General features: G+C 37.9%; 2 protein-coding genes across 2 annotated transcripts; both read right to left on the minus strand.

Annotated features, from left to right (window-relative positions):
* Positions 1-1114: 1114 nt before the first annotated feature.
* On the minus strand, positions 1115-5168 carry LOC135150326 (uncharacterized). The gene is made up of 5 exons (XM_064086589.1): positions 5151-5168; positions 2327-2674; positions 2156-2242; positions 1516-1869; positions 1115-1407 (listed from the first exon to the last, which is right to left on the minus strand). The coding sequence occupies exons 1-5, from the start codon at positions 5166-5168 to the stop codon at positions 1354-1356; spliced, it is 861 nt and encodes a 286-aa protein (XP_063942659.1). The 3' UTR covers positions 1115-1353.
* Positions 5169-13017: 7849 nt separating this feature from the next.
* LOC108203478 (uncharacterized) lies at positions 13018-13891 on the minus strand. Its single transcript, XM_064086381.1, has 2 exons — positions 13817-13891; positions 13018-13414 (listed from the first exon to the last, which is right to left on the minus strand). The coding sequence occupies exons 1-2, from the start codon at positions 13883-13885 to the stop codon at positions 13040-13042; spliced, it is 444 nt and encodes a 147-aa protein (XP_063942451.1). The 5' UTR covers positions 13886-13891; the 3' UTR covers positions 13018-13039.
* Positions 13892-26607: the final 12716 nt, after the last annotated feature.

Raw genomic sequence — 26607 nt, forward strand, 5'->3', positions numbered from 1 at the left:
GCTTCATTATTGGTAGATTGAAGTTGGAAACAACTTGTAGCTTCATTCCAAACTCTTTCGAAGTTAAAACAACTTGTAGCTTCATTTTCGGTTGTTTGAAATTGTAATCTACTTGTAGTTTCATTCTTGACTCGTTTGAACCCGGAAACAACTTGTAACTTCATTATTGACTAGATTGAAGTTGGAAACAACTTGTAGCTTCATTCCAGACTCATTTGAAGTTCAAAACAACTTGTACATTCATTTTCGGTTGTTGGAAATTGTAATTAACTTGTAGTTTAATTCTTGACTCGTTTGAGCCCGTAAACAACTTGTAGCTTCATTATTGGTAGATTGAAGTTGGATACAACTTGTAGCTTCATTCCACACTCGTTCGAAGTTAAAAACAACTTTTAGCTTCATTTTCGGTTGTTTGAAATTGTAATCAACTTGTAGTTTCATTCTTGACTCGTTTGAGCCCGGAAACAACTTTGAAATTGTAATCAACTTCACTACAAGAAACTGGTCTTTTTGCGACCGCCTATCAGCGACCGCCTGGGGTCGCTAATGACTAGTAGCGACCGCAGTCAGTCGCTCAAAGTAGTTGCAGAAAAACTGGTCGCTGGAGTGCATCATTGCGACCACTATCAGCGACCGAAATAGTTGCGACCGCGTTTAGCGACCGACCCCGTCGCTAATCTGAGTCAGCATAATTTATGCCCAATCCACGTGGCGGCGACAAGGATCGGCGACCGTTCCTCGTCGCTAATATTTGCGACTAGCATTTGCGACCGTTCTTCGTCGCTACTGTTGGCGACCAGTATTTGCGACCGTTACTCGTCGCTAAGTTTTGCGACTAGTATTTGCGACCGCGATCGGTTGCAAACGTTAGCAACTAAATTGTTTTGTCGCTAATTTTGTGACCACTATTAGCGACTGTAATTTGTTGCTGTTTTTTGTATTGGTCAGTTTAAATCTTGCTACGGATGTCGGTCGCTAATACAAAATTTTCTAATTTTTATTTTTTTATTTTATTAAATTACCAAATTAATTATACCTGTATTTCCCAACATAATACAAACACACATCTGGTTTTACACACAAATACATAAACATTTTGCTCACTCTGTATAGTGAAAATGATAAATGTAAAATCCACATAATAATATTAAAAGTTATATCCGCTAGAAAATCATATGATCTAGTATCACCAAATCCAAAAGTGGCGCATAAAAACATAAATACGATGACACTGCACTAATATCCGACATATAAAATCCACATAATAGTGTAAAAAGTTATATCGACTAGACAATCATATGATCGAGCATCACCAAATCCAAAAGATAAAAACATAAATATGATGATACCACCCTAAGATCCACCGGCCTCATCATCTCGAGCATCATGCTCATCATGCTGTGATCCCTGAAATCAACAAAACAATAAAACATGTTTTATTATAACAAGTATATCAAACCAACTCCGCCATTCAAGAACGTAAGTAAAGGTAGTTTTACTAGATATTAAATATACCTCATCACCATGCTGCTGCTGCTCCTGCTCCTGTGCTGCTGCTGCTGCGGACACTGCACGGGCTAACTCCTCAGGATCCATTGCCCCCAGATGCCCTCCTAGTGTGAGAAGAAGCTCTCGATCCCTGCATATAGCTCTGACACAGTCAGCGGGAGTATGATGACTAGCTGGATGAGTCGAAAACTGTGAAGACTGTGTGCTCCCCGAGCCATAAATGGATGGGCGAGTTCTTCGGCCTTGACCCTTAACATAATTCTTCTTCACAATAGATGCTCTCTCCCACAACTCCTGGTCAATATGTGGACGTGGAGTGCCCACGGGATAACGCTCATCCATTAAGAGACGATAATTATCCTGCCATCATATTAGCAACAAAACAGTCAAAAATGAATTTATTGAATACTAACTGTATGATAACCTTATAATAGCTTCTTAATTACTGTAACAAAATGTTGTGTTAAAGTGACGTGTCCGAAATTCTAACATAAGATCATAATAGCAAATTATTTATACAAATGGAAAGTAGCAGGTTCCGTAATTTCATTGCTAAATAATATAAACATGTTTTGCAATTCCATTTCAAAAAATTTCAACGCAACTTCGCCACAAATATATATAACTAGAAATAGTTTGTTGTTACCGCTGTTTTAACGGCATCAGGAAGGCCATCTCGAGTGGCAACATATACATCCAACCAGTGGATAGGCTCACCCTTAGACGCAGACTCCTAAACAAAACAGATTCAAATATTACAAACTAAACTTGTTATATCATCAAGCTCATGATTGCAACAATTAAGAATTATTCATACCCGCGCAACCAAATGTGCCAACTGGGAGATACTGCCACCCTTGTAGGTACCTTTGGCCTTCTCGCCATCACGTACACCTGCAGCTCTATTTTCGGCAGCAGTCTTTCGTCTCTTCAACCATATTGGATCTCTCCATTGGTCACACATCTGAGACCATACATCAGCTGAGCACCACCAAGGATTATACTCATGCATATATTCAACTCCTTGACCTGGATGAGCATCCCCAGCAAGTCTTATGGCATTTGCGCGATCTTTTGAAAGCTTGTCTTTTGTTCTAGTAGCACACTTTTGCCAGAATAGTTTAGCTATTAACGAACTCTGCTCATTGGTCCACCTATAGCGTTTCTGCAAAAATATAATTACAAGTCAATTCACAATGATATAGTAAAACTAACTTAAATCACAACATCTAAAAGACAAAGATTCATAAAATATTCATGGCTACTACTCCCTGGTATTTGGTTAGTTTAAATTTCACAATAGGTAACATCTGTATATGTATTGTTAGTTAATAGGAGTTATATATTAAAGAGGTTAAGGTTCCTAAATATATATAAAGATATTAAAATAATTTTAAAACAATGAACATGGCTCATGTTAGTATCATCATCATGTGGTTTCTTGAAAAGCCATAAAAAAATAATAAGCAAGTTAATTAATGACTAAACTAATATTTATGAAATCTCCATGTGGTTATGTTTCTAGCAGTACTATAAGATCCAGAGCTCTAGGGAACTGATTTATACAAAAGGAATGGCCAAAGATGCTCATGTCAAAGATGCCAGATTTAAAAGTTCCAACTCAGCATCTTTAAAGTGAAATTTATAAATATTAATACTCCCTCCGTCTCAATTTATAGGTCCATTTTGGAAAAAAAAATTGTCCCAAAATACTTGTCCCTCTCTTCTTTCAATACAAATTTAGCTACATATTAATTGTGATTTTTTTGAAACTCAACATTATTCTCATTTCTCAATGCACTAATTCCATATATTTATTGTGCTTTTTTTAAAACTCAACTATATTCTCACTTATCAATGTACTAATTAATGATTCATGAGATAAGATTCTATCTAACCAACTTTTTTCTTAATATGCGTGTTTATTCCAAAATGGACCTATAAATTGAGACGGAGGGAGTATCTTTTTTAATTGTATATGTACATTTGATTGCAAAGAAGAAAGGAGGAGCATGCTTAATAAAATAAATAAATAATCAAGGTCTGTTCTGCAACTGGACCTTTATAAACCCTTAGCTAAACCACAACAGAGCATTGATCTTCTCAATTATTCTCCAGAGATAGCTTGGTGATTATGAGAAAGAATAATGACATGCAGAATTAGATTGAAAGGAAATAAAAATAAATTAATAATTTATGAGGGAATGCTAACTACTTTACAATCATGTCCAGAGTTACAAAAGTTATCAAGATCCTGGTTAAGATATTTTTAATTATAACCATAATGAATGTGCATTTAGAAGTAATCCAAATACTCAAGTTAATTATTGTTGCTCTTTCTTGTCAGATAATTTCTAACTTTGCACTAAAAAAAGCTTAATAAATGATACCACTCCTAAAACTATAACAAAAGTTGATATATAATGTCACGCCCCAAACCAACACACACACACGAATTGATATAATATGAACAAGAGACAGATAAATAATAAATCCGGAAATTAGGATTACATAATTTAAATCCCAAAAGGGTAACCTTTAGTTAATTACAAGTCCAAAAAGGTGAAATAAAGTCCCAAAAGATCTTATAAGTTCAGAGTGTGGATCAGCCCATCTAACTAGTACAAAACATAATAGCGAAAGCCGCTTATATCATATATGCTACCTTCGCCCTTAAACAATTCTCTGCGTAGCCAGTGGTCGATTTACGTGCTGTTTGCTTTGTGCGTACCATATTTGCTAGCTGTAAAAGGGGTTAAATACGAGAACATGAGCAAAGACGCTCAGCAAGTACTAACAGTCCTAAACACATGGCATCATAATAATATCAAAGGTGTCCGAAACAAATTTAAGAATAAATGATAAAGCATTCATTAAGGTTCATGATAATATGATGAATGGACATGGCAAAACACATGGATAATCATGGTATAGAAATCATGGCATCGTGGCAATATGGCAACATGTTATAATCATATCATCATCAAAATTCATTTTAGGACGCTACGGATTACAGCCGGTGATCAGCCGCGAAGTAATCCCGAACCGCGCTGGGTTCTCAAATATAATGGGATCCCTAGGCTATATGTGAGCCTAATAATATGTGAAAAGGACTTGCGTCTAGTCCAAATCACTAAAGAAAACATTTTATAATTCATTTTGATTTATAACATGGATGCCGGAAAAAGGTTTATATCATCTTTTATTGAAATATGGCAAAAGGGTTCAAGTTCACTAATAATGTGTCAACGCATATTGGACTTAAGGGGATAAGTTCCAAAGTCAAAAGAAAGTCAATTCTATCAAGTGTTATTCGGTATTTATGAAAGTATACGTGTCATGGTGTTATTGGAAGTTTTTAATAGGGAATCTAACATTTTGGGTACAAGTGTAAGGATATATTTGAAAGGAAGGTACTAGTATGATCGGAATTTTTATGTCAAGGTATTTGCGAACATAATAGGTATGGTGATTATCGCAACTAAATATTCATAAGGATTTATGAGTTCACGGGTGCACATATATTTGCAACAATTGTAAAGTTAAGGATGTAGTAACTTGCCTTTGCAAGATTCTGAGATTATTCAATCTTGATGGTACGAGCTTTTCCTTTCGCCTCGGAACCTACACATTATATTAACCTCGTCACTAAACGGCATTTTAAGTCTAATTTATATTACACGCGCCTATTCTCTAGTTACGTAACCTAATACTCTATTATTAGCTAACTATCGCTATAAGAGTCATTACACGTACTTAATTTTAGGTATACATGCTCATTTATACATATGAAAGACAATTAACATAATCATGTATTCACATACTCCACATAGTCACATAATTCACATAGTCACATAATGGCATGGCATGATTTATTAACTATATATATATATACTACATACTTAAACTCCTAAACACATAAGCAAGTAGCACATAAAGGCTAATTTCTAAACTTCTAAACTCCTCATACTGACCTTATCTTAATCCTAAAAGTGCTTGCAAAACTCAGCCCTTATACCCTTGACAATCATGCAAGAGTTGCACTTACAACTCTCCAATGGCTCTCTAAGGTTGCTCTCGGTTACTTAGTGAAAATAAGATGCTCTAACTAGGGCCTTCACTCTAATTTACTTCTAATAGGTTTCTAAGACTCTAAACTTACTTGTGCAATTGATACAATACAAAGGCCTCACACAAATTGGTTTAAAATGTTCAAAGGGCACAGTGAGGTTCTCTGTTGCAACCTCTCTGCACTACCTGCATCCTAACTGAGATAATTTAATGTGTACTAAGTGCATTCCTACCAAATCAATTCCCATGGATTCCCAACTCTTAAGGCTATCTCTCAGACTTGGTTTCACTCCAAGGCCCCATATGAAACTTCCCAGGTTATTACACAAAGTTGACACTGCTGAAAACTACCCTGTTTCCCAACTGCCTTGTGTTTACTGATTTAAAACTCTGTTTTCTCACTAGGATTTGGGTTCTAATGGTTTGTTAGGATTTCTTAGGGTTCACTAAGCTCAGTTAAGCCAAGGCCCCATGAAGGCCTCACTCATGACAAGGTGAAAACCTCACAAGAACACAGATTGTTCAATTCTGCCCTGTTTTGGGGTATCTACTGTTTTGAGTGTGTATACCTACCTAAATGCAGGGGCTTTGGTGATTTAAGACTACTGGAATCATAACAAAACTCACTCCCAACTCCTGGACACTTGGGACCAGCAAAACCCAACCAAATCAACACCAAAACTCCTAGTTTCTATGTGCAAAAATCTGTCCAGTGCTAGTGTGTGCCTCCTTCCACCTTATCACCCATCTTAACACCATTCAACAACAACCAAGCCAACAACTCTAGTCTATAATCTATATACCACTATTGTATAGCCTTATACAAGAAATTACAACACAAATCAAGCCTCAAAAATCACATTACCGAAGCCAAAAATCACAGCAGAGCAGAGCAGATTGGTTTTCAGCATTTCTAAGCATGATTTCGATCTAATACTCCATATAAAATCACATAATACATCAAAACTGAACATGACTAATCATGGCACATATTATACTAGCATTTTATGGCAAAAACCGAGGCATGCAATGATCAAAAACCAGTTTAAAAAGTGACAAAATCAGCATACACTTTATACTATGAAAATCATGACATGCACTTATAAACTCTAACTTTCTTGGCAAGATCTTGACATGCAATGTTTAAAACTTTGTAAAACAATCTTGTAAATACTGAAACTCAAAGATCCCAGCAAGAAACATCTCATTCCATCCACAAAAATCATCCAAATCAATGGATTCCCTTCGGCTCCTTGGGAGTCATTGCCGAGGGCTTGAACCAAGGTTATGGCTTGACAAATGGGGGTGATACACTCCCTCAAGACCACTCCTTGTCCAAGTATTTAAGCCACAATGAGTTCAACTCTAGGTCCATGAGAACCAAAGTCGAAAACTCTTGGCTTGATGACATGCAAGTACTCAAACTAACCTTAAATGGAAGCTTGTGACTAGGAGATGATTTTTCTCTCTTGGATGAGTGGTAAATTATGTGTGTATATGAGGTTATGAAGAGAAAATTTTAAGGGTTTGGGAGGGGGTTTCTACTCAGCTGAAATGAGAGAGAGGGAGGAGAGTTTGGTGGGTTTGATTTTGTGTGTAGTGTAGTGTAGGAAATGATGAAGTCTTGTGCTTTTGACTAGACTAGAAGTGAGTGGATTTGGGTAGTTACAATTCTATCCTTCTAGTGGCTTTAGGTGAGAATGCATGCAAGGTTTTAGTGGTAATTACAAGAGTCAAATGGTGTGAATAGTCGGTCATGCCCTTGGACTCTATTCTCTACCAAAATGCATGCAAGGGTACTAGTGTAATCTTATAATTACTAAAAGTATGAATAAAATGAATGGATTTTAATAAATAAACTACAATTCCATAAATCATCAAATTAATACTATAAATACTATGAGATTTTACAAGTTTAACAAAATCATGATCAAAAATTTTGGACAAAGAAATATTTTTAAAAGCATTTTCAAGTATTACACTCTAATATATAATCTATGTATAAAAAGAATTTACACACAATAATACACATAATAATTCACAACAAAACGACTTTCCACTACAATTATATATGTATATCATATCACGTAATCGCTCGCATTACAATTTACCACTATTTACGATAATCTCTACTATTATTAAATCGCGTAGCCGCAACTATTAAATTAACATCGAATCGTGCAAGATAATTAATCGCGTAGCTAAATTTCTTGCATACGACTATTTATACACGAAATATAATCTAATTATGCCATCAAGTCATGTATAAATCCCAATTATCACTAAATCACGTAACAAGAAATCTTACTCGCGTACAAATTATATCGCGTAGAAATTATATTAGTGATACTTGCAATACCACATAACAAGAGAATATTTATATATATACACATATAACGATTCCACGTATCGACATACTAACATAGGATATAAGTATCGTGCTTATGAAGAAGTTCAAAATTACCGGTTGTTACATCCTCTCCCCCTTATAGGATTCTGTCCTCAGAATCTAGGAGAATAATTGAGGATACCGATTCCGCATATCAGACTCTAGCTCCCAAGTGGCTTCTTCTACCCTTGGATTCCTCCACAACACTTTTACCAAGCTTACTGATTTCTTCCTAAGTTTTCTTTCTTGCCGATCTAGTATTTGTACGGGATGTTCTTCATATGATAAATCAGTCTGGATCTCCACTGGTTCACTTTCTATCACATGATTGGCGTCCGGATTATACTTCTTGAGTAATGAGACATGAAACACATTATGCACGTACTGATATTGTGGTGGCAATGCTAACTCGTAGGCAACTTTTCCAACTTGGTTCAAGACTTCAAAAGGTCCAATGTATCTTGGTGCTAGTTTTCCTTTCTTACCAAATCTGGTCAAACCCTTCCACGGTGATATTTTTAGCAATACAGCTTCCCCAATTTCAAACTTCACATCTTTTCGAGCGGGGTCCGCGTACTTCCTCTGTCTGTCTTGTGCAGCAATTAGTCTCTTCTTGATTACTGTGATGGTGTCCTTCATTTGTTGTACCAATTCAGGTCCTAAAACCTTCCCTTCTCCAACTTCATCCCAATTCGTCGGTGTTCTGCATTTCCGTCCATATAAAGCTTCGTATGGTGGCATGCCAATGCTGGAATGGTAACTATTATTGTATGAAAACTCCACAAGGGGTAAATGTTCGTCCCAACTTCCCGAAAAGTCAATGGCACAGCTTCGCAACATATCTTCAATGGTTTGGATTGTTCGTTCGCTTTGGCCGTCAGTTTGTGGATGATATGCCGTGCTCATGTTCAACTTCGTCCCTAAATGTTCTTGAAATTGCCTCCAAAATCTCGAATTGAATCGTGGGTCCCGATCTGAAACTATTGATATAGGTACACCATGTCTTAACACGATTTCGCGTACATACATATGAACTAGTCTGTCTAAAGAAGATTTCTCATTAATTGGAAGAAAATGTGCCGATTTCGTAAGACGGTCAACTATTACCCAAATTGCATCGTGTCCAGAACGCGTTCGAGGTAATCCTACTACAAAGTCCATGGCAATATTTTCCCACTTCCATTTTGGAATCTTCAATGGCTGAATCAGACCACTCGGTCTCTGATGTTCGGCTTTTACCCTTTGGCATGTATCACATTTTGAAGTCCATTCTGCAATTTCTCTTTTCATGTTCGGCCACCAGAAATTCTTCTTTAAGTCTTGGTACATCTTGGTGCTTCCCGGGTGAATCGAAAATCTAGAGTTGTGTGCTTCTTGCAAAATTTCATTCTTCAATTCAGTCACATTCGGAATCCAAATTCTTGATGAAAATCTTAACACACCTTGCTCATCTTTCTGTGTACAAATTTCTTCTCCCGTCAACTGATTATCTTCTCGAGTTATCACTTCGTCTTGATATTTCTTTATCTTCTCTAACAGAGTTGGTTTAAAGGTAATGGCATAACACATTTCTTCTGCCCCTCCAAGTTCACAAAACTCTAATTGCAACTTCTCAATTTCATTTGACAACTCCTTTGGCATTGAAATCACATTTAACTTCTCTTTTCTGCTTAATGCGTCCGCTACCACGTTGGCCTTCCCAGGATGATATTGTATCGAACAATCATAGTCTTTGATCAACTCCAACCATCGGCGCTGTCTCATGTTTAGCTCTTTTTGAGTGAAAAGGTACTTCAGGCTCTTATGATCTGTATATATCTCACATTTCTCCCCGTACAAGTAGTGTCTCCACAATTTCAAAGCAAAAACTATCGCAGCCAATTCTAAATCATGAGTTGGGTACTTCTGTTCATGTGGCTTAAGTTGTCTCGAAGCGTACGCTATTACTTTTCCATGTTGCATCAACACACATCCAAGTCCTTTGTAAGAGGCGTCACTGTATATCACAAAATCTCCCTTGTCATCGGGTAATGCTAAAACCGGTGCAGTTACTAGTCTTTGCTTCAACTCTTGAAAACTACTTTCACACTTCCCCGTCCATTCAAACTTCTCATTCTTCCTTGTTAATTTGGTCAATGGTACGGCAATCTTCGAAAAATCTTTCACAAACCTTCGGTAATATCCTGCTAATCCCATGAAACTCCTCACTTCTGTTGGCGTCTTTGGTCTCTCCCAATTCATCACAGCCTCAATCTTTTCGGGGTCCACTCTAATCCCCTCACTTCCAACAATATGTCCTAGAAATCTTACTTCCGTCAACCAAAACTCACATTTCGAGAATTTGGCATACAATCTCTCCTTTCGCAACACTTCCAACACTCTTCTCAAATGTTCTTCGTGATCAGCTTCCGTCTTTGAATACACCAAAATATCATCGATGAAAACTATGACGAATTTATCTAAATATTCCTTGAATACCCGATTCATTAAGTCCATGAAAGCAGCCGGTGCGTTTGTCAATCCAAAAGCCATAACAAGGAATTCGTAATGTCCGTATCGTGTTCGAAAAGCTGTCTTCGGTATGTCTTCAGCCTTAATCTTCAATTGGTGGTATCCCGACCGTAGATCAATTTTCGAAAAACAAGAAGCTCCCTTGAGTTGGTCAAACAGATCATCAATTCTAGGCAAAGGGTACCTATTCTTAATCGTCAATTTGTTCAATTCTCGATAATCTATACAAAGTCTCATACTCCCGTCTTTCTTCTTCACAAACAAGACCGGTGCGCCCCAAGGTGAAACACTTGGCCGTATAAATCCCTTGTCTAATAGCTCTTGTATTTGCTTCGCCAATTCCTTCATCTCTGACGGAGCCATTCTATAAGGAGCCTTCGAAACAGGTTCGGTGCCGGGTGCAAGTTCTATTGTAAACTCGATTTGTCGGTCCGGGGGTAAGCCAGGAAGTTCTTCGGGAAACACATCTATAAAATCTCTTACTACTGGAATGTCTTCAGGGCTAGAAACTTCTTTACTCTTATCAATTACATATGCCAAATACGCCTCGCATCCCTTCCGAATCATCTTCTTTGCTTGCATCGAAGTAAGAAATCTTTGAGTTTGCCTTTGACCCTTGAATGTTACCTTCTTGCCTTGTGGTGAACTCAATACCACCCTTTTATTCTTGCAATCTATTTGAGCATTAAAGCTTGTCAACCAATCCATCCCTAATATCACGTCGAATTCGCCTAACTGGAAAGGAATAAGACTCGCAGGAAAAACGTGTCCGGCTATCACTATTGTACAATGGGGGCACACATGTTCTACAGATATTCTATCTTGATTAGCTAAGACAACAGATAGGGGTTCATGCATCAATTGGGTTTCACAATTCCACTTATCAACAAAAGACTTCGAAATAAATGACCTTGTAGCTCCCGAGTCAATCAATACTTTAGCACTAGCAGCGTTCACAGAAAGCGTACCTGAAACTACATCAGAACTTTGAATTGCATCCTTTACATTCATGTTGAAAGTCCTTGCTTGTGCCGGATAGGTCAAAGCTGGATGAGATGAGGATGATGCCATTTGAGGTTGATTGAAAGGCATTGGAAATGATGGTGCTGGCATAGGAGTTGCTTGATTCATCGGATACGGCGTAGCAGTCATTTGTAGCAATTGATTGTTAACCGCTCCTTTGCATTCCCTTGACACATGTCCTACTTTACCACACTTGTAGCACGTGACGTTGGCCTTCTGATTCTTACATTCATGAGCATAGTGGCCTTTTGCGTGACACTTGTAACAAACTACATTCGCCTTGTTGCAAATCCCCGTATGCTTCTTATTACAAACTTTACACTCCGGAATTGATCCTTGCGGGGGTTTCTGTCCACTCGATTGAGATCTGTTTTCTTGTGACTTGTTCCCAAATTCTCTCTTCTTGAAGTTTCCGGGTCCACTTTGAAGTTTAAACCTTTGATTAACTTTTTGATTCTGGCCCTTGTAACTTGTGCCTTCTTCTCCCGATTCAAATCTTCTCTTTTTGTTGCCCTTCTCCTTCTGATTCTGCTCACTTTCGCCTTCAATTACCATTGCTTTTTGAACTACTTCAGCATAAGTAGTCAATTCAAAAGCTACCACCCGACTTCTCAACCACGGCTTTAGTCCTTGTTGAAATCTCTTCGCTCTCTTCTCTTCAGAATCAACATACTCTCCCATAAATCTAGATAGTTCAGTGAACTTCTTCTCATACTCCCCAACTGTCATATTATCTTGTTTTAATTCAAAGAACTTCATCTCCATTTGTGTTTGCATATAGCGAGGAAAGTACTTATCCAAAAACATTCTCTTAAATCTGTCCCAAGTAATAATTCCTTCGGGTTCTAAAGCTTTTGTTGTTTCCCACCAATAGTTCGATTCTCCTTTAAGAAAATAAGCAGCATACTCCACCTTCTGATTATCTCCAACATTTGTCAAGGCAAAAGCCTTCTCCATCTCTTTTAACCAAGCATGAGCTTCAACCGGATCTTGAGTTCCTTTGAATTCCGGGGGTTTTACGGATTGGAAGGTTTTGAAAGTGGTGACATTTCCTGGAGGTGGTTGTGGTGGTTGCATTTGTTGAAGAAGTTGTTGTTGTTGGGCAATAGTGGCTGTCTGTTGGCGTACCAATTCTAGAAGTTGTGTTATGTCAAGGTTCTGGTTTGCGTTTCGGTTTCCTTCTTCCGTATTTTCTCGGTTATTAGTGGGTCTTCCTCGAGCTCTTTTAGGTGCCATATTCTGAAATAAAAGTTATACAATTTTAAATGATACAAGGTTACGGGATTATTCACAATTATCATGGTATGCAGTTCGATATAAACAATAGAAATGATGCATGGTTATAAGCAAATTTAAAGAGCAATATAGGAATCAAGGAAAGTGCATTGCTGAATTAAAACATGGTTCGAAACGAAAGGTACGAATGTCAAAGTACGAAATACGAGTACAGATCTGAAAATAGTACGAAAGTCTAGAAACAGAAATAAACATCATAGTGATAAAAGAAACAGCCTAAGCAACTAAAGGTCACGTCCTCTAGTCCTCGTCCTCCTCCTCGGTCTCCTCCTCACGGGTCCTAGGGATGTTAGGGGTCGTGTCCTCACGCAGCATCTTGACCATGCTCCTAAGTTCATCCGCTATCATCTGCACAGTGAGCTGGCTGGACCGGTCACGGTGTACTGGCATCTTCTCCAACCTGGATGTGGCCACCTGGATCAATGACTCAAGCCTAGAGATGGTCTTCTCCTTAGGTCCGTCACCCATGATATGATCACTCGAATAAACCTCCTCAATGCGCTCCATGAGCCTGTCATACTTCCCTTGGATAGTGTCGAGCTCCAGCCTCAAGTCAGCATAGACAGAAAAGGGAATAGGTTCAGGCGGCGGGACCGAAGATGAGTGCGCACGTTGCTGTCAATAATATATATATATATATAAAAGGGGTTAGATACGATTAAATCGAACGACGCATAATAATACTCCCGATATATATAGATATATAATATACTTATACACCCTCTGATCCTAATTGGGCTGTCCAGGGACTCTAAACCTGGCTCTGATACCAAAAATGTCACGCCCCAAACCAACACACACACACGAATTGATATAATATGAACAAGAGACAGATAAATAATAAATCCGGAAATTAGGATTACATAATTTAAATCCCAAAAGGGTAACCTTTAGTTAATTACAAGTCCAAAAAGGTGAAATAAAGTCCCAAAAGATCTTATAAGTTCAGAGTGTGGATCAGCCCATCTAACTAGTACAAAACATAATAGCGAAAGCCGCTTATATCATATATGCTACCTTCGCCCTTAAACAATTCTCTGCGTAGCCAGTGGTCGATTTACGTGCTGTTTGCTTTGTGCGTACCATATTTGCTAGCTGTAAAAGGGGTTAAATACGAGAACATGAGCAAAGACGCTCAGCAAGTACTAACAGTCCTGAACACATGGCATCATAATAATATCAAAGGTGTCCGAAACAAATTTAAGAATAAATGATAAAGCATTCATTAAGGTTCATGATAATATGATGAATGGACATGGCAAAACACATGGATAATCATGGTATAGAAATCATGGCATCGTGGCAATATGGCAACATGTTATAATCATATCATCATCAAAATTCATTTTAGGACGCTACGGATTACAGCCGGTGATCAGCCGCGAAGTAATCCCGAACCGCGCTGGGTTCTCAAATATAATGGGATCCCTAGGCTATATGTGAGCCTAATAATATGTGAAAAGGACTTGCGTCTAGTCCAAATCACTAAAGAAAACATTTTATAATTCATTTTGATTTATAACATGGATGCCGGAAAAAGGTTTATATCATCTTTTATTGAAATATGGCAAAAGGGTTCAAGTTCACTAATAATGTGTCAACGCATATTGGACTTAAGGGGATAAGTTCCAAAGTCAAAAGAAAGTCAATTCTATCAAGTGTTATTCGGTATTTATTGTAACAACCGGTAATTTTGAACTTCTTCATAAGCACGATACTTATATTCTATGTTATTATGTCGATACGTGGAATTGTTATATAAGAGTGTATATATATATATTCTCTTGTTATGTGGTATTGCAAGTATCACTAATATAACTTTTATGCGATATAATTTCTACGCGATATATTTTGTACGCGAGTAAGATTTCTTGTTACGCGATTTAGTGATAATTGGGATTTATACATGACTTGATGGCATAATTAGATTATATTTCGTGTATAAATAGTCGTATGCGAGAAATTTAGCTACGCGATTAATTATCTTGCACGATTCGATGTTAATTTAATAGTTGCGGCTACGCGATTTAATAATAGTAGAGATTATCGTAAATAGTGGTAAATTGTAATGCGAGCGATTACGTGATATGATATACATATATAATTGTAGTGGAAAGTCGTTTTGTTGTGAATTATTATGTGTATTATTGTGTGTAAATTCTTTTTATACATAGATTATATATTAGAGTGTAATACTTGAAAATGCTTTTAAAAATATTTCTTTGTCCAAAATTTTTGATCATGATTTTGTTAAACTTGTAAAATCTCATAGTATTTATAGTATTAATTTGATGATTTATGGAATTGTAGTTTATTTATTAAAATCCATTCATTTTATTCATACTTTTAGTAATTATAAGATTACACTAGTACCCTTGCATGCATTTTGGTAGAGAATAGAGTCCAAGGGCATGACCGACTATTCACACCATTTGACTCTTGTAATTACCACTAAAACCTTGCATGCATTCTCACCTAAAGCCACTAGAAGGATAGAATTGTAACTACCCAAATCCACTCACTTCTAGTCTAGTCAAAAGCACAAGACTTCATCATTTCCTACACCACACTACACACAAAATCAAACCCACCAAACTCTCCTCCCTCTCTCTCATTTCAGCTGAGTAGAAACCCCCTCCCAAACCCTTAAAATTTTCTCTTCATAACCTCATATACACACATATTTTGCAACTCATCCAAGAGAGAAAAATCATCTCCTAGTCACAAGCTTCCATTTAAGGTTAGTTTGAGTACTTGCATGTCATCAAGCCAAGAGTTTTCGACTTTGGTTCTCATGGACCTAGAGTTGAACTCATTGTGGCTTAAATACTTGGACAAGGAGTGGTCTTGAGGGAGTGTATCACCCCCATTTGTCAAGCCATAACCTTGGTTCAAGCCCTCGGCAATGACTCCCAAGGAGCCGAAGGGAATCCATTGATTTGGATGATTTTTGTGGATGGAATGAGATGTTTCTTGCTGGGATCTTTGAGTTTCAGTCTTTACAAGATTGTTTTACAAAGTTTTAAACATTGCATGTCAAGATCTTGCCAAGAAAGTTAGAGTTTATAAGTGCATGTCATGATTTTCATAGTATAAAGTGTATGCTGATTTTGTCACTTTTTAAACTGGTTTTTGATCATTGCATGCCTCGGTTTTTGCCATAAAATGCTAGTATAATATGTGCCATGATTAGTCATGTTCAGTTTTGATGTATTATGTGATTTTATATGGAGTATTAGATCGAAATCATGCTTAGAAATGCTGAAAACCAATCTGCTCTGCTCTGCTGTGATTTTTGGCTTCGGTAATGTGATTTTTGAGGCTTGATTTGTGTTGTAATTTCTTGTATAAGGCTATACAATAGTGGTATATAGATTATAGACTAGAGTTGTTGGCTTGGTTGTTGTTGAATGGTGTTAAGATGGGTGATAAGGTGGAAGGAGGCACACACTAGCACTGGACAGATTTTTGCACATAGAAACTAGGAGTTTTGGTGTTGATTTGGTTGGGTTTTGCTGGTCCCAAGTGTCCAGGAGTTGGGAGTGAGTTTTGTTATGATTCCAGTAGTCTTAAATCACCAAAGCCCCTGCATTTAGGTAGGTATACACACTCAAAACAGTAGATACCCCAAAACAGGGCAGAATTGAACAATCTGTGTTCTTGTGAGGTTTTCACCTTGTCATGAGTGAGGCCTTCATGGGGCCTTGGCTTAACTGAGCTTAGTGAACCCTAAGAAAGCCTAACAAACCATTAGAACCCAAATCCTAGTGAGAAAACAGAGTTTTAAATCAGTAAACACAAGGCAGTTGGGAAACAGGGTAGTTTTCAGCAGTGTCAACTTTATGTAATAACCTGGAAAGTTTCAGATGGGGCCTTGGAGTGAAACCAAGTCTGAGAGATAGCCTTAAGAGTTGGGAATCCATGGGAATTGATTTGGTAGGAATGCACTTAGTACACATTAAATTATCTCAGTTAGGATGCAGGTAGTGCAGAGAGGTTGCAACAGAGAACCTCACTGTGCCCTTTGAACATTTTAAACCAATTTGTGTGAGGCCTTTGTATTGTATCAATTGCACAAGTAAGTTTAGAGTCTTAGAAACCTATTAGAAGTAAATTAGAGTGAAGGCCCTAGTTAGAGCATCTTATTTTCACTAAGTAACCGAGAGCAACCTTAGAGAGCCATTGGAGAGTTGTAAGTGCAACTCTTGCATGATTGTCAAGGGTATAAGGGCTGAGTTTTGCAAGCACTTTTAGGATTAAGATAAGGTCAGTATGAGGAGTTTAGAAGTTTAGAAATTAGCCTTTATGTGCTACTTGCTTATGTGTTTAGGAGTTTAAGTATGTAGTATATATATATATAGTTAATAAATCATGCCATGCCATTATGTGACTATGTGAATTAGGTGACTATGTGGAGTATGTGAATACATGATTATGTTAATTGTCTTTCATATGTATAAATGAGCATGTATACCTAAAATTAAGTACGTGTAATGACTCTTATAGCGATAGTTAGCTAATAATAGAGTATTAGGTTACGTAACTAGAGAATAGGCGCGTGTAATATAAATTAGACTTAAAATGCCGTTTAGTGACGAGGTTAATATAATGTGTAGGTTCCGAGGCGAAAGGAAAAGCTCGTACCATCAAGATTGAATAATCTCAGAATCTTGCAAAGGCAAGTTACTACATCCTTAACTTTACAATTGTTGCAAATATATGTGCACCCGTGAACTCATAAATCCTTATGAATATTTAGTTGCGATAATCACCATACCTATTATGTTCGCAAATACCTTGACATAAAAATTCCGATCATACTAGTACCTTCCTTTCAAATATATCCTTACACTTGTACCCAAAATGTTAGATTCCCTATTAAAAACTTCCAATAACACCATGACATGTATACTTTCATAAATACCGAATAACACTTGATAGAATTGACTTTCTTTTGACTTTGGAACTTATCCCCTTAAGTCCAATATGCGTTGACACATTATTAGTGAACTTGAACCCTTTTGCCATATTTCAATAAAAGATGATATAAACCTTTTTCCGGCATCCATGTTATAAATCAAAATGAATTATAAAATGTTTTCTTTAGTGATTTGGACTAGACGCAAGTCCTTTTCACATATTATTAGGCTCACATATAGCCTAGGGATCCCATTATATTTGAGAACCCAGCGCGGTTCGGGATTACTTCGCGGCTGATCACCGGCTGTAATCCGTAGCGTCCTAAAATGAATTTTGATGATGATATGATTATAACATGTTGCCATATTGCCACGATGCCATGATTTCTATACCATGATTATCCATGTGTTTTGCCATGTCCATTCATCATATTATCATGAACCTTAATGAATGCTTTATCATTTATTCTTAAATTTGTTTCGGACACCTTTGATATTATTATGATGCCATGTGTTTAGGACTGTTAGTACTTGCTGAGCGTCTTTGCTCATGTTCTCGTATTTAACCCCTTTTACAGCTAGCAAATATGGTACGCACAAAGCAAACAGCACGTAAATCGACCACTGGCTACGCAGAGAATTGTTTAAGGGCGAAGGTAGCATATATGATATAAGCGGCTTTCGCTATTATGTTTTGTACTAGTTAGATGGGCTGATCCACACTCTGAACTTATAAGATCTTTTGGGACTTTATTTCACCTTTTTGGACTTGTAATTAACTAAAGGTTACCCTTTTGGGATTTAAATTATGTAATCCTAATTTCCGGATTTATTATTTATCTGTCTCTTGTTCATATTATATCAATTCGTGTGTGTGTGTTGGTTTGGGGCGTGACATTTTTGGCATCAGAGCCTAGGTTTAGAGTCCCTGGACAGCCCAATTAGGATCAGAGGGTGTATAAGTATATTATATATCTATATATATCGGGAGTATTATTATGCGTCGTTCGATTTAATCGTATCTAACCCCTTTTATATATATATATATATATTATTGACAGCAACGTGCGCACTCATCTTCGGTCCCGCCGCCTGAACCTATTCCCTTTTCTGTCTATGCTGACTTGAGGCTGGAGCTCGACACTATCCAAGGGAAGTATGACAGGCTCATGGAGCGCATTGAGGAGGTTTATTCGAGTGATCATATCATGGGTGACGGACCTAAGGAGAAGACCATCTCTAGGCTTGAGTCATTGATCCAGGTGGCCACATCCAGGTTGGAGAAGATGCCAGTACACCGTGACCGGTCCAGCCAGCTCACTGTGCAGATGATAGCGGATGAACTTAGGAGCATGGTCAAGATGCTGCGTGAGGACACGACCCCTAACATCCCTAGGACCCGTGAGGAGGAGACCGAGGAGGAGGACGAGGACTAGAGGACGTGACCTTTAGTTGCTTAGGCTGTTTCTTTTATCACTATGATGTTTATTTCTGTTTCTAGACTTTCGTACTATTTTCAGATCTGTACTCGTATTTCGTACTTTGACATTCGTACCTTTCGTTTCGAACCATGTTTTAATTCAGCAATGCACTTTCCTTGATTCCTATATTGCTCTTTAAATTTGCTTATAACCATGCATCATTTCTATTGTTTATATCGAACTGCATACCATGATAATTGTGAATAATCCCGTAACCTTGTATCATTTAAAATTGTATAACTTTTATTTCAGAATATGGCACCTAAAAGAGCTCGAGGAAGACCCACTAATAACCGAGAAAATACGGAAGAAGGAAACCGAAACGCGAACCAGAACCTTGACATAGCACAACTTCTAGAATTGGTACGCCAACAGACAGCCACTATTGCCCAACAACAACAACTTCTTCAACAAATGCAACCACCACAACCACCTCCAGGAAATGTCACCACTTTCAAAACCTTCCAATCCGTAAAACCCCCAGAATTCATAGGAACCCAAGATCCGGTTGAAGCTCATGCTTGGTTAAAAGAGATGGAGAAGGCTTTTGCCTTGACAAATGTTGGAGATAATCAGAAGGTGGAGTATGCTGCTTATTTTCTTAAAGGAGAATCGAACTATTGGTGGGAAACAGCAAAAGCTTTAGAACCCGAAGGAATTATTACTTGGGACAGATTTAAGAGAATGTTTTTGGATAAGTACTTTCCTCGCTATATGCAAACACAAATGGAGATGAAGTTCTTTGAATTAAAACAAGATAATATGACAGTTGGGGAGTATGAGAAGAAGTTCACTGAACTATCTAGATTTATGGGAGAGTATGTTGATTCTGAAGAGAAGAGAGCGAAGAGATTTCAACAAGGACTAAAGCCGTGGTTGAGAAGTCGGGTGGTAGCTTTTGAATTGACTACTTATGCTGAAGTAGTTCAAAAAGCAATGGTAATTGAAGGCGAAAGTGAGCAGAATCAGAAGGAGAAAGGCAACAAAAAGAGAAGATTTGAATCGGGAGAAGAAGGCACAAGTTACAAGGGCCAGAATCAAAAAGTTAATCAAAGGTTTAAACTTCAAAGTGGACCCGGAAACTTCAAGAAGAGAGAATCTGGGAACAAGTCACAAGAAAACAGATTTCAATCGAGTGGACAGAAACCCCTGCAAGGATCAATTCCGGAGTGTAAAGTTTGTAATAAGAAGCATACGGGGATTTGCAACAAGGCGAACGTAGTTTGTTACAAGTGTCATGCAAAAGGCCACTATGCTCATGAATGTAAGAATCAGAAGGCCAATGTCACGTGCTACAAGTGTGGTAGAGTGGGACATGTGTCAAGGGAATGCAAAGGAGCGGTTAACAATCAATTGCTACAAATGACTGCTATGCCGTATCCGATGAATCAAGCAACTCCTATGCCAGCACCATCATTTCCAATGCCTTTCAATCAACCTCAAATGGCATCATCCTCATCTCATCCAGCTTTGACCTATCCGGCACAAGCAAGGACTTTCAACATGAATGTAAAGGATGCAATTCAAAGTTCTGATGTAGTTTCAGGTACGCTTTCTGTGAACGCTGCTAGTGCTAAAGTATTGATTGACTCGGGAGCTACAAGGTCATTTATTTCGAAGTCTTTTGTTGATAAGTGGAATTGTGAAACCCAATTGATGCAGGAACCCCTATCTGTTGTCTTAGCTAATAAAGATAGAATATCTGTAGAACATGTGTTCCCCCATTGTACAATAGTGATAGCCGGACACGTTTTTCCTGCGAGTCTTATTCCTTTCCAGTTAGGCGAATTCGACGTGATATTAGGGATGGATTGGTTGACAAGCTTCAATGCTCAAATAGATTGCAAGAATAAAAGGGTGGTATTGAGTTCACCACAAGGCAAGAAGGTAACATTCAAGGGTCAAAGGCAAACTCAAAGATTTCTTACTTCGATGCAAGCAAAGAAGATGATTCGGAAGGGATGCGAGGCGTATTTGGCATATGTAATTGATAAGAGTAAAGAAGTTTCTAGCCCTGAAGACATTCCAGTAGTAAGAGATTTTATAGATGTGTTTCCCGAAGAACTTCCTGGCTTACCCCCGGACCGACAAATCGAGTTTACAATAGAACTTGCACCCGGCACCGAACCTGTTTCGAAGGCTCCTTATAGAATGGCTCCGTCAGAGATGAAGGAATTGGCGAAGCAAATACAAGAGCTATTAGACAAGGGATTTATACGGCCAAGTGTTTCACCTTGGGGCGCACCGGTCTTGTTTGTGAAGAAGAAAGACGGGAGTATGAGACTTTGTATAGATTATCGAGAATTGAACAAATTGACGATTAAGAATAGGTACCCTTTGCCTAGAATTGATGATCTGTTTGACCAACTCAAGGGAGCTTCTTGTTTTTCGAAAATTGATCTACGGTCGGGATACCACCAATTGAAGATTAAGGCTGAAGACATACCGAAGACAGCTTTTCGAACACGATACGGACATTACGAATTCCTTGTTATGGCTTTTGGATTGACAAACGCACCGGCTGCTTTCATGGACTTAATGAATCGGGTATTCAAGGAATATTTAGATAAATTCGTCATAGTTTTCATCGATGATATTTTGGTGTATTCAAAGACGGAAGCTGATCACGAAGAACATTTGAGAAGAGTGTTGGAAGTGTTGCGAAAGGAGAGATTGTATGCCAAATTCTCGAAATGTGAGTTTTGGTTGACGGAAGTAAGATTTCTAGGACATATTGTTGGAAGTGAGGGGATTAGAGTGGACCCCGAAAAGATTGAGGCTGTGATGAATTGGGAGAGACCAAAGACGCCAACAGAAGTGAGGAGTTTCATGGGATTAGCAGGATATTACCGAAGGTTTGTGAAAGATTTTTCGAAGATTGCCGTACCATTGACCAAATTAACAAGGAAGAATGAGAAGTTTGAATGGACGGGGAAGTGTGAAAGTAGTTTTCAAGAGTTGAAGCAAAGACTAGTAACTGCACCGGTTTTAGCATTACCCGATGACAAGGGAGATTTTGTGATATACAGTGACGCCTCTTACAAAGGACTTGGATGTGTGTTGATGCAACATGGAAAAGTAATAGCGTACGCTTCGAGACAACTTAAGCCACATGAACAGAAGTACCCAACTCATGATTTAGAATTGGCTGCGATAGTTTTTGCTTTGAAATTGTGGAGACACTACTTGTACGGGGAGAAATGTGAGATATATACAGATCATAAGAGCCTGAAGTACCTTTTCACTCAAAAAGAGCTAAATATGAGACAGCGCCGATGGTTGGAGTTGATCAAAGACTATGATTGTTCGATACAATATCATCCTGGGAAGGCCAACGTGGTAGCGGACGCATTAAGCAGAAAAGAGAAGTTAAATGTGATTTCAATGCCAAAGGAGTTGTCAAATGAAATTGAGAAGTTGCAATTAGAGTTTTGTGAACTTGGAGGGGCAGAAGAAATGTGTTATGCCATTACCTTTAAACCAACTCTGTTAGAGAAGATAAAGAAATATCAAGACGAAGTGATAACTCGAGAAGATAATCAGTTGACGGGAGAAGAAATTTGTACACAGAAAGATGAGCAAGGTGTGTTAAGATTTTCATCAAGAATTTGGATTCCGAATGTGACTGAATTGAAGAATGAAATTTTGCAAGAAGCACACAACTCTAGATTTTCGATTCACCCGGGAAGCACCAAGATGTACCAAGACTTAAAGAAGAATTTCTGGTGGCCGAACATGAAAAGAGAAATTGCAGAATGGACTTCAAAATGTGATACATGCCAAAGGGTAAAAGCCGAACATCAGAGACCGAGTGGTCTGATTCAGCCATTGAAGATTCCAGAATGGAAGTGGGAAAATATTGCCATGGACTTTGTAGTAGGATTACCTCGAACGCGTTCTGGACACGATGCAATTTGGGTAATAGTTGACCGTCTTACGAAATCGGCACATTTTCTTCCAATTAATGAGAAATCTTCTTTAGACAGACTAGTTCATATGTATGTACGCGAAATCGTGTTAAGACATGGTGTACCTATATCAATAGTTTCAGATCGGGACCCACGATTCAATTCGAGATTTTGGAGGCAATTTCAAGAACATTTAGGGACGAAGTTGAACATGAGCACGGCATATCATCCACAAACTGACGGCCAAAGCGAACGAACAATCCAAACCATTGAAGATATGTTGCGAAGCTGTGCCATTGACTTTTCGGGAAGTTGGGACGAACATTTACCCCTTGTGGAGTTTTCATACAATAATAGTTACCATTCCAGCATTGGCATGCCACCATACGAAGCTTTATATGGACGGAAATGCAGAACACCGACGAATTGGGATGAAGTTGGAGAAGGGAAGGTTTTAGGACCTGAATTGGTACAACAAATGAAGGACACCATCACAGTAATCAAGAAGAGACTAATTGCTGCACAAGACAGACAAAGGAAGTACGCGGACCCCGCTCGAAAAGATGTGAAGTTTGAAATTGGGGAAGCTGTATTGCTAAAAATATCACCGTGGAAGGGTTTGACCAGATTTGGTAAGAAAGGAAAACTAGCACCAAGATACATTGGACCTTTTGAAGTCTTGAACCAAGTTGGAAAAGTTGCCTACGAGTTAGCATTGCCACCACAATATCAGTACGTGCATAATGTGTTTCATGTCTCATTACTCAAGAAGTATAATCCGGACGCCAATCATGTGATAGAAAGTGAACCAGTGGAGATCCAGACTGATTTATCATATGAAGAACATCCCGTACAAATACTAGATCGGCAAGAAAGAAAACTTAGGAAGAAATCAGTAAGCTTGGTAAAAGTGTTGTGGAGGAATCCAAGGGTAGAAGAAGCCACTTGGGAGCTAGAGTCTGATATGCGGAATCGGTATCCTCAATTATTCTCCTAGATTCTGAGGACAGAATCCTATAAGGGGGAGAGGATGTAACAACCGGTAATTTTGAACTTCTTCATAAGCACGATACTTATATTCTATGTTATTATGTCGATACGTGGAATTGTTATATAAGAGTGTATATATATATATTCTCTTGTTATGTGGTATTGCAAGTATCACTAATATAACTTTTATGCGATATAATTTCTACGCGATATATTTTGTACGCGAGTAAGATTTCTTGTTACGCGATTTAGTGATAATTGGGATTTATACATGACTTGATGGCATAATTAGATTATATTTCGTGTATAAATAGTCGTATGCGAGAAATTTAGCTACGCGATTAATTATCTTGCACGATTCGATGTTAATTTAATAGTTGCGGCTACGCGATTTAATAATAGTAGAGATTATCGTAAATAGTGGTAAATTGTAATGCGAGCGATTACGTGATATGATATACATATATAATTGTAGTGGAAAGTCGTTTTGTTGTGAATTATTATGTGTATTATTGTGTGTAAATTCTTTTTATACATAGATTATATATTAGAGTGTAATACTTGAAAATGCTTTTAAAAATATTTCTTTGTCCAAAATTTTTGATCATGATTTTGTTAAACTTGTAAAATCTCATAGTATTTATAGTATTAATTTGATGATTTATGGAATTGTAGTTTATTTATTAAAATCCATTCATTTTATTCATACTTTTAGTAATTATAAGATTACACTAGTACCCTTGCATGCATTTTGGTAGAGAATAGAGTCCAAGGGCATGACCGACTATTCACACCATTTGACTCTTGTAATTACCACTAAAACCTTGCATGCATTCTCACCTAAAGCCACTAGAAGGATAGAATTGTAACTACCCAAATCCACTCACTTCTAGTCTAGTCAAAAGCACAAGACTTCATCATTTCCTACACCACACTACACACAAAATCAAACCCACCAAACTCTCCTCCCTCTCTCTCATTTCAGCTGAGTAGAAACCCCCTCCCAAACCCTTAAAATTTTCTCTTCATAACCTCATATACACACATATTTTGCAACTCATCCAAGAGAGAAAAATCATCTCCTAGTCACAAGCTTCCATTTAAGGTTAGTTTGAGTACTTGCATGTCATCAAGCCAAGAGTTTTCGACTTTGGTTCTCATGGACCTAGAGTTGAACTCATTGTGGCTTAAATACTTGGACAAGGAGTGGTCTTGAGGGAGTGTATCACCCCCATTTGTCAAGCCATAACCTTGGTTCAAGCCCTCGGCAATGACTCCCAAGGAGCCGAAGGGAATCCATTGATTTGGATGATTTTTGTGGATGGAATGAGATGTTTCTTGCTGGGATCTTTGAGTTTCAGTCTTTACAAGATTGTTTTACAAAGTTTTAAACATTGCATGTCAAGATCTTGCCAAGAAAGTTAGAGTTTATAAGTGCATGTCATGATTTTCATAGTATAAAGTGTATGCTGATTTTGTCACTTTTTAAACTGGTTTTTGATCATTGCATGCCTCGGTTTTTGCCATAAAATGCTAGTATAATATGTGCCATGATTAGTCATGTTCAGTTTTGATGTATTATGTGATTTTATATGGAGTATTAGATCGAAATCATGCTTAGAAATGCTGAAAACCAATCTGCTCTGCTCTGCTGTGATTTTTGGCTTCGGTAATGTGATTTTTGAGGCTTGATTTGTGTTGTAATTTCTTGTATAAGGCTATACAATAGTGGTATATAGATTATAGACTAGAGTTGTTGGCTTGGTTGTTGTTGAATGGTGTTAAGATGGGTGATAAGGTGGAAGGAGGCACACACTAGCACTGGACAGATTTTTGCACATAGAAACTAGGAGTTTTGGTGTTGATTTGGTTGGGTTTTGCTGGTCCCAAGTGTCCAGGAGTTGGGAGTGAGTTTTGTTATGATTCCAGTAGTCTTAAATCACCAAAGCCCCTGCATTTAGGTAGGTATACACACTCAAAACAGTAGATACCCCAAAACAGGGCAGAATTGAACAATCTGTGTTCTTGTGAGGTTTTCACCTTGTCATGAGTGAGGCCTTCATGGGGCCTTGGCTTAACTGAGCTTAGTGAACCCTAAGAAAGCCTAACAAACCATTAGAACCCAAATCCTAGTGAGAAAACAGAGTTTTAAATCAGTAAACACAAGGCAGTTGGGAAACAGGGTAGTTTTCAGCAGTGTCAACTTTATGTAATAACCTGGAAAGTTTCAGATGGGGCCTTGGAGTGAAACCAAGTCTGAGAGATAGCCTTAAGAGTTGGGAATCCATGGGAATTGATTTGGTAGGAATGCACTTAGTACACATTAAATTATCTCAGTTAGGATGCAGGTAGTGCAGAGAGGTTGCAACAGAGAACCTCACTGTGCCCTTTGAACATTTTAAACCAATTTGTGTGAGGCCTTTGTATTGTATCAATTGCACAAGTAAGTTTAGAGTCTTAGAAACCTATTAGAAGTAAATTAGAGTGAAGGCCCTAGTTAGAGCATCTTA

This window comes from Daucus carota, chromosome 2 (genome assembly GCF_001625215.2).
Source record: "Daucus carota subsp. sativus chromosome 2, DH1 v3.0, whole genome shotgun sequence".
Taxonomy (NCBI): Eukaryota; Viridiplantae; Streptophyta; class Magnoliopsida; order Apiales; family Apiaceae; genus Daucus; species Daucus carota.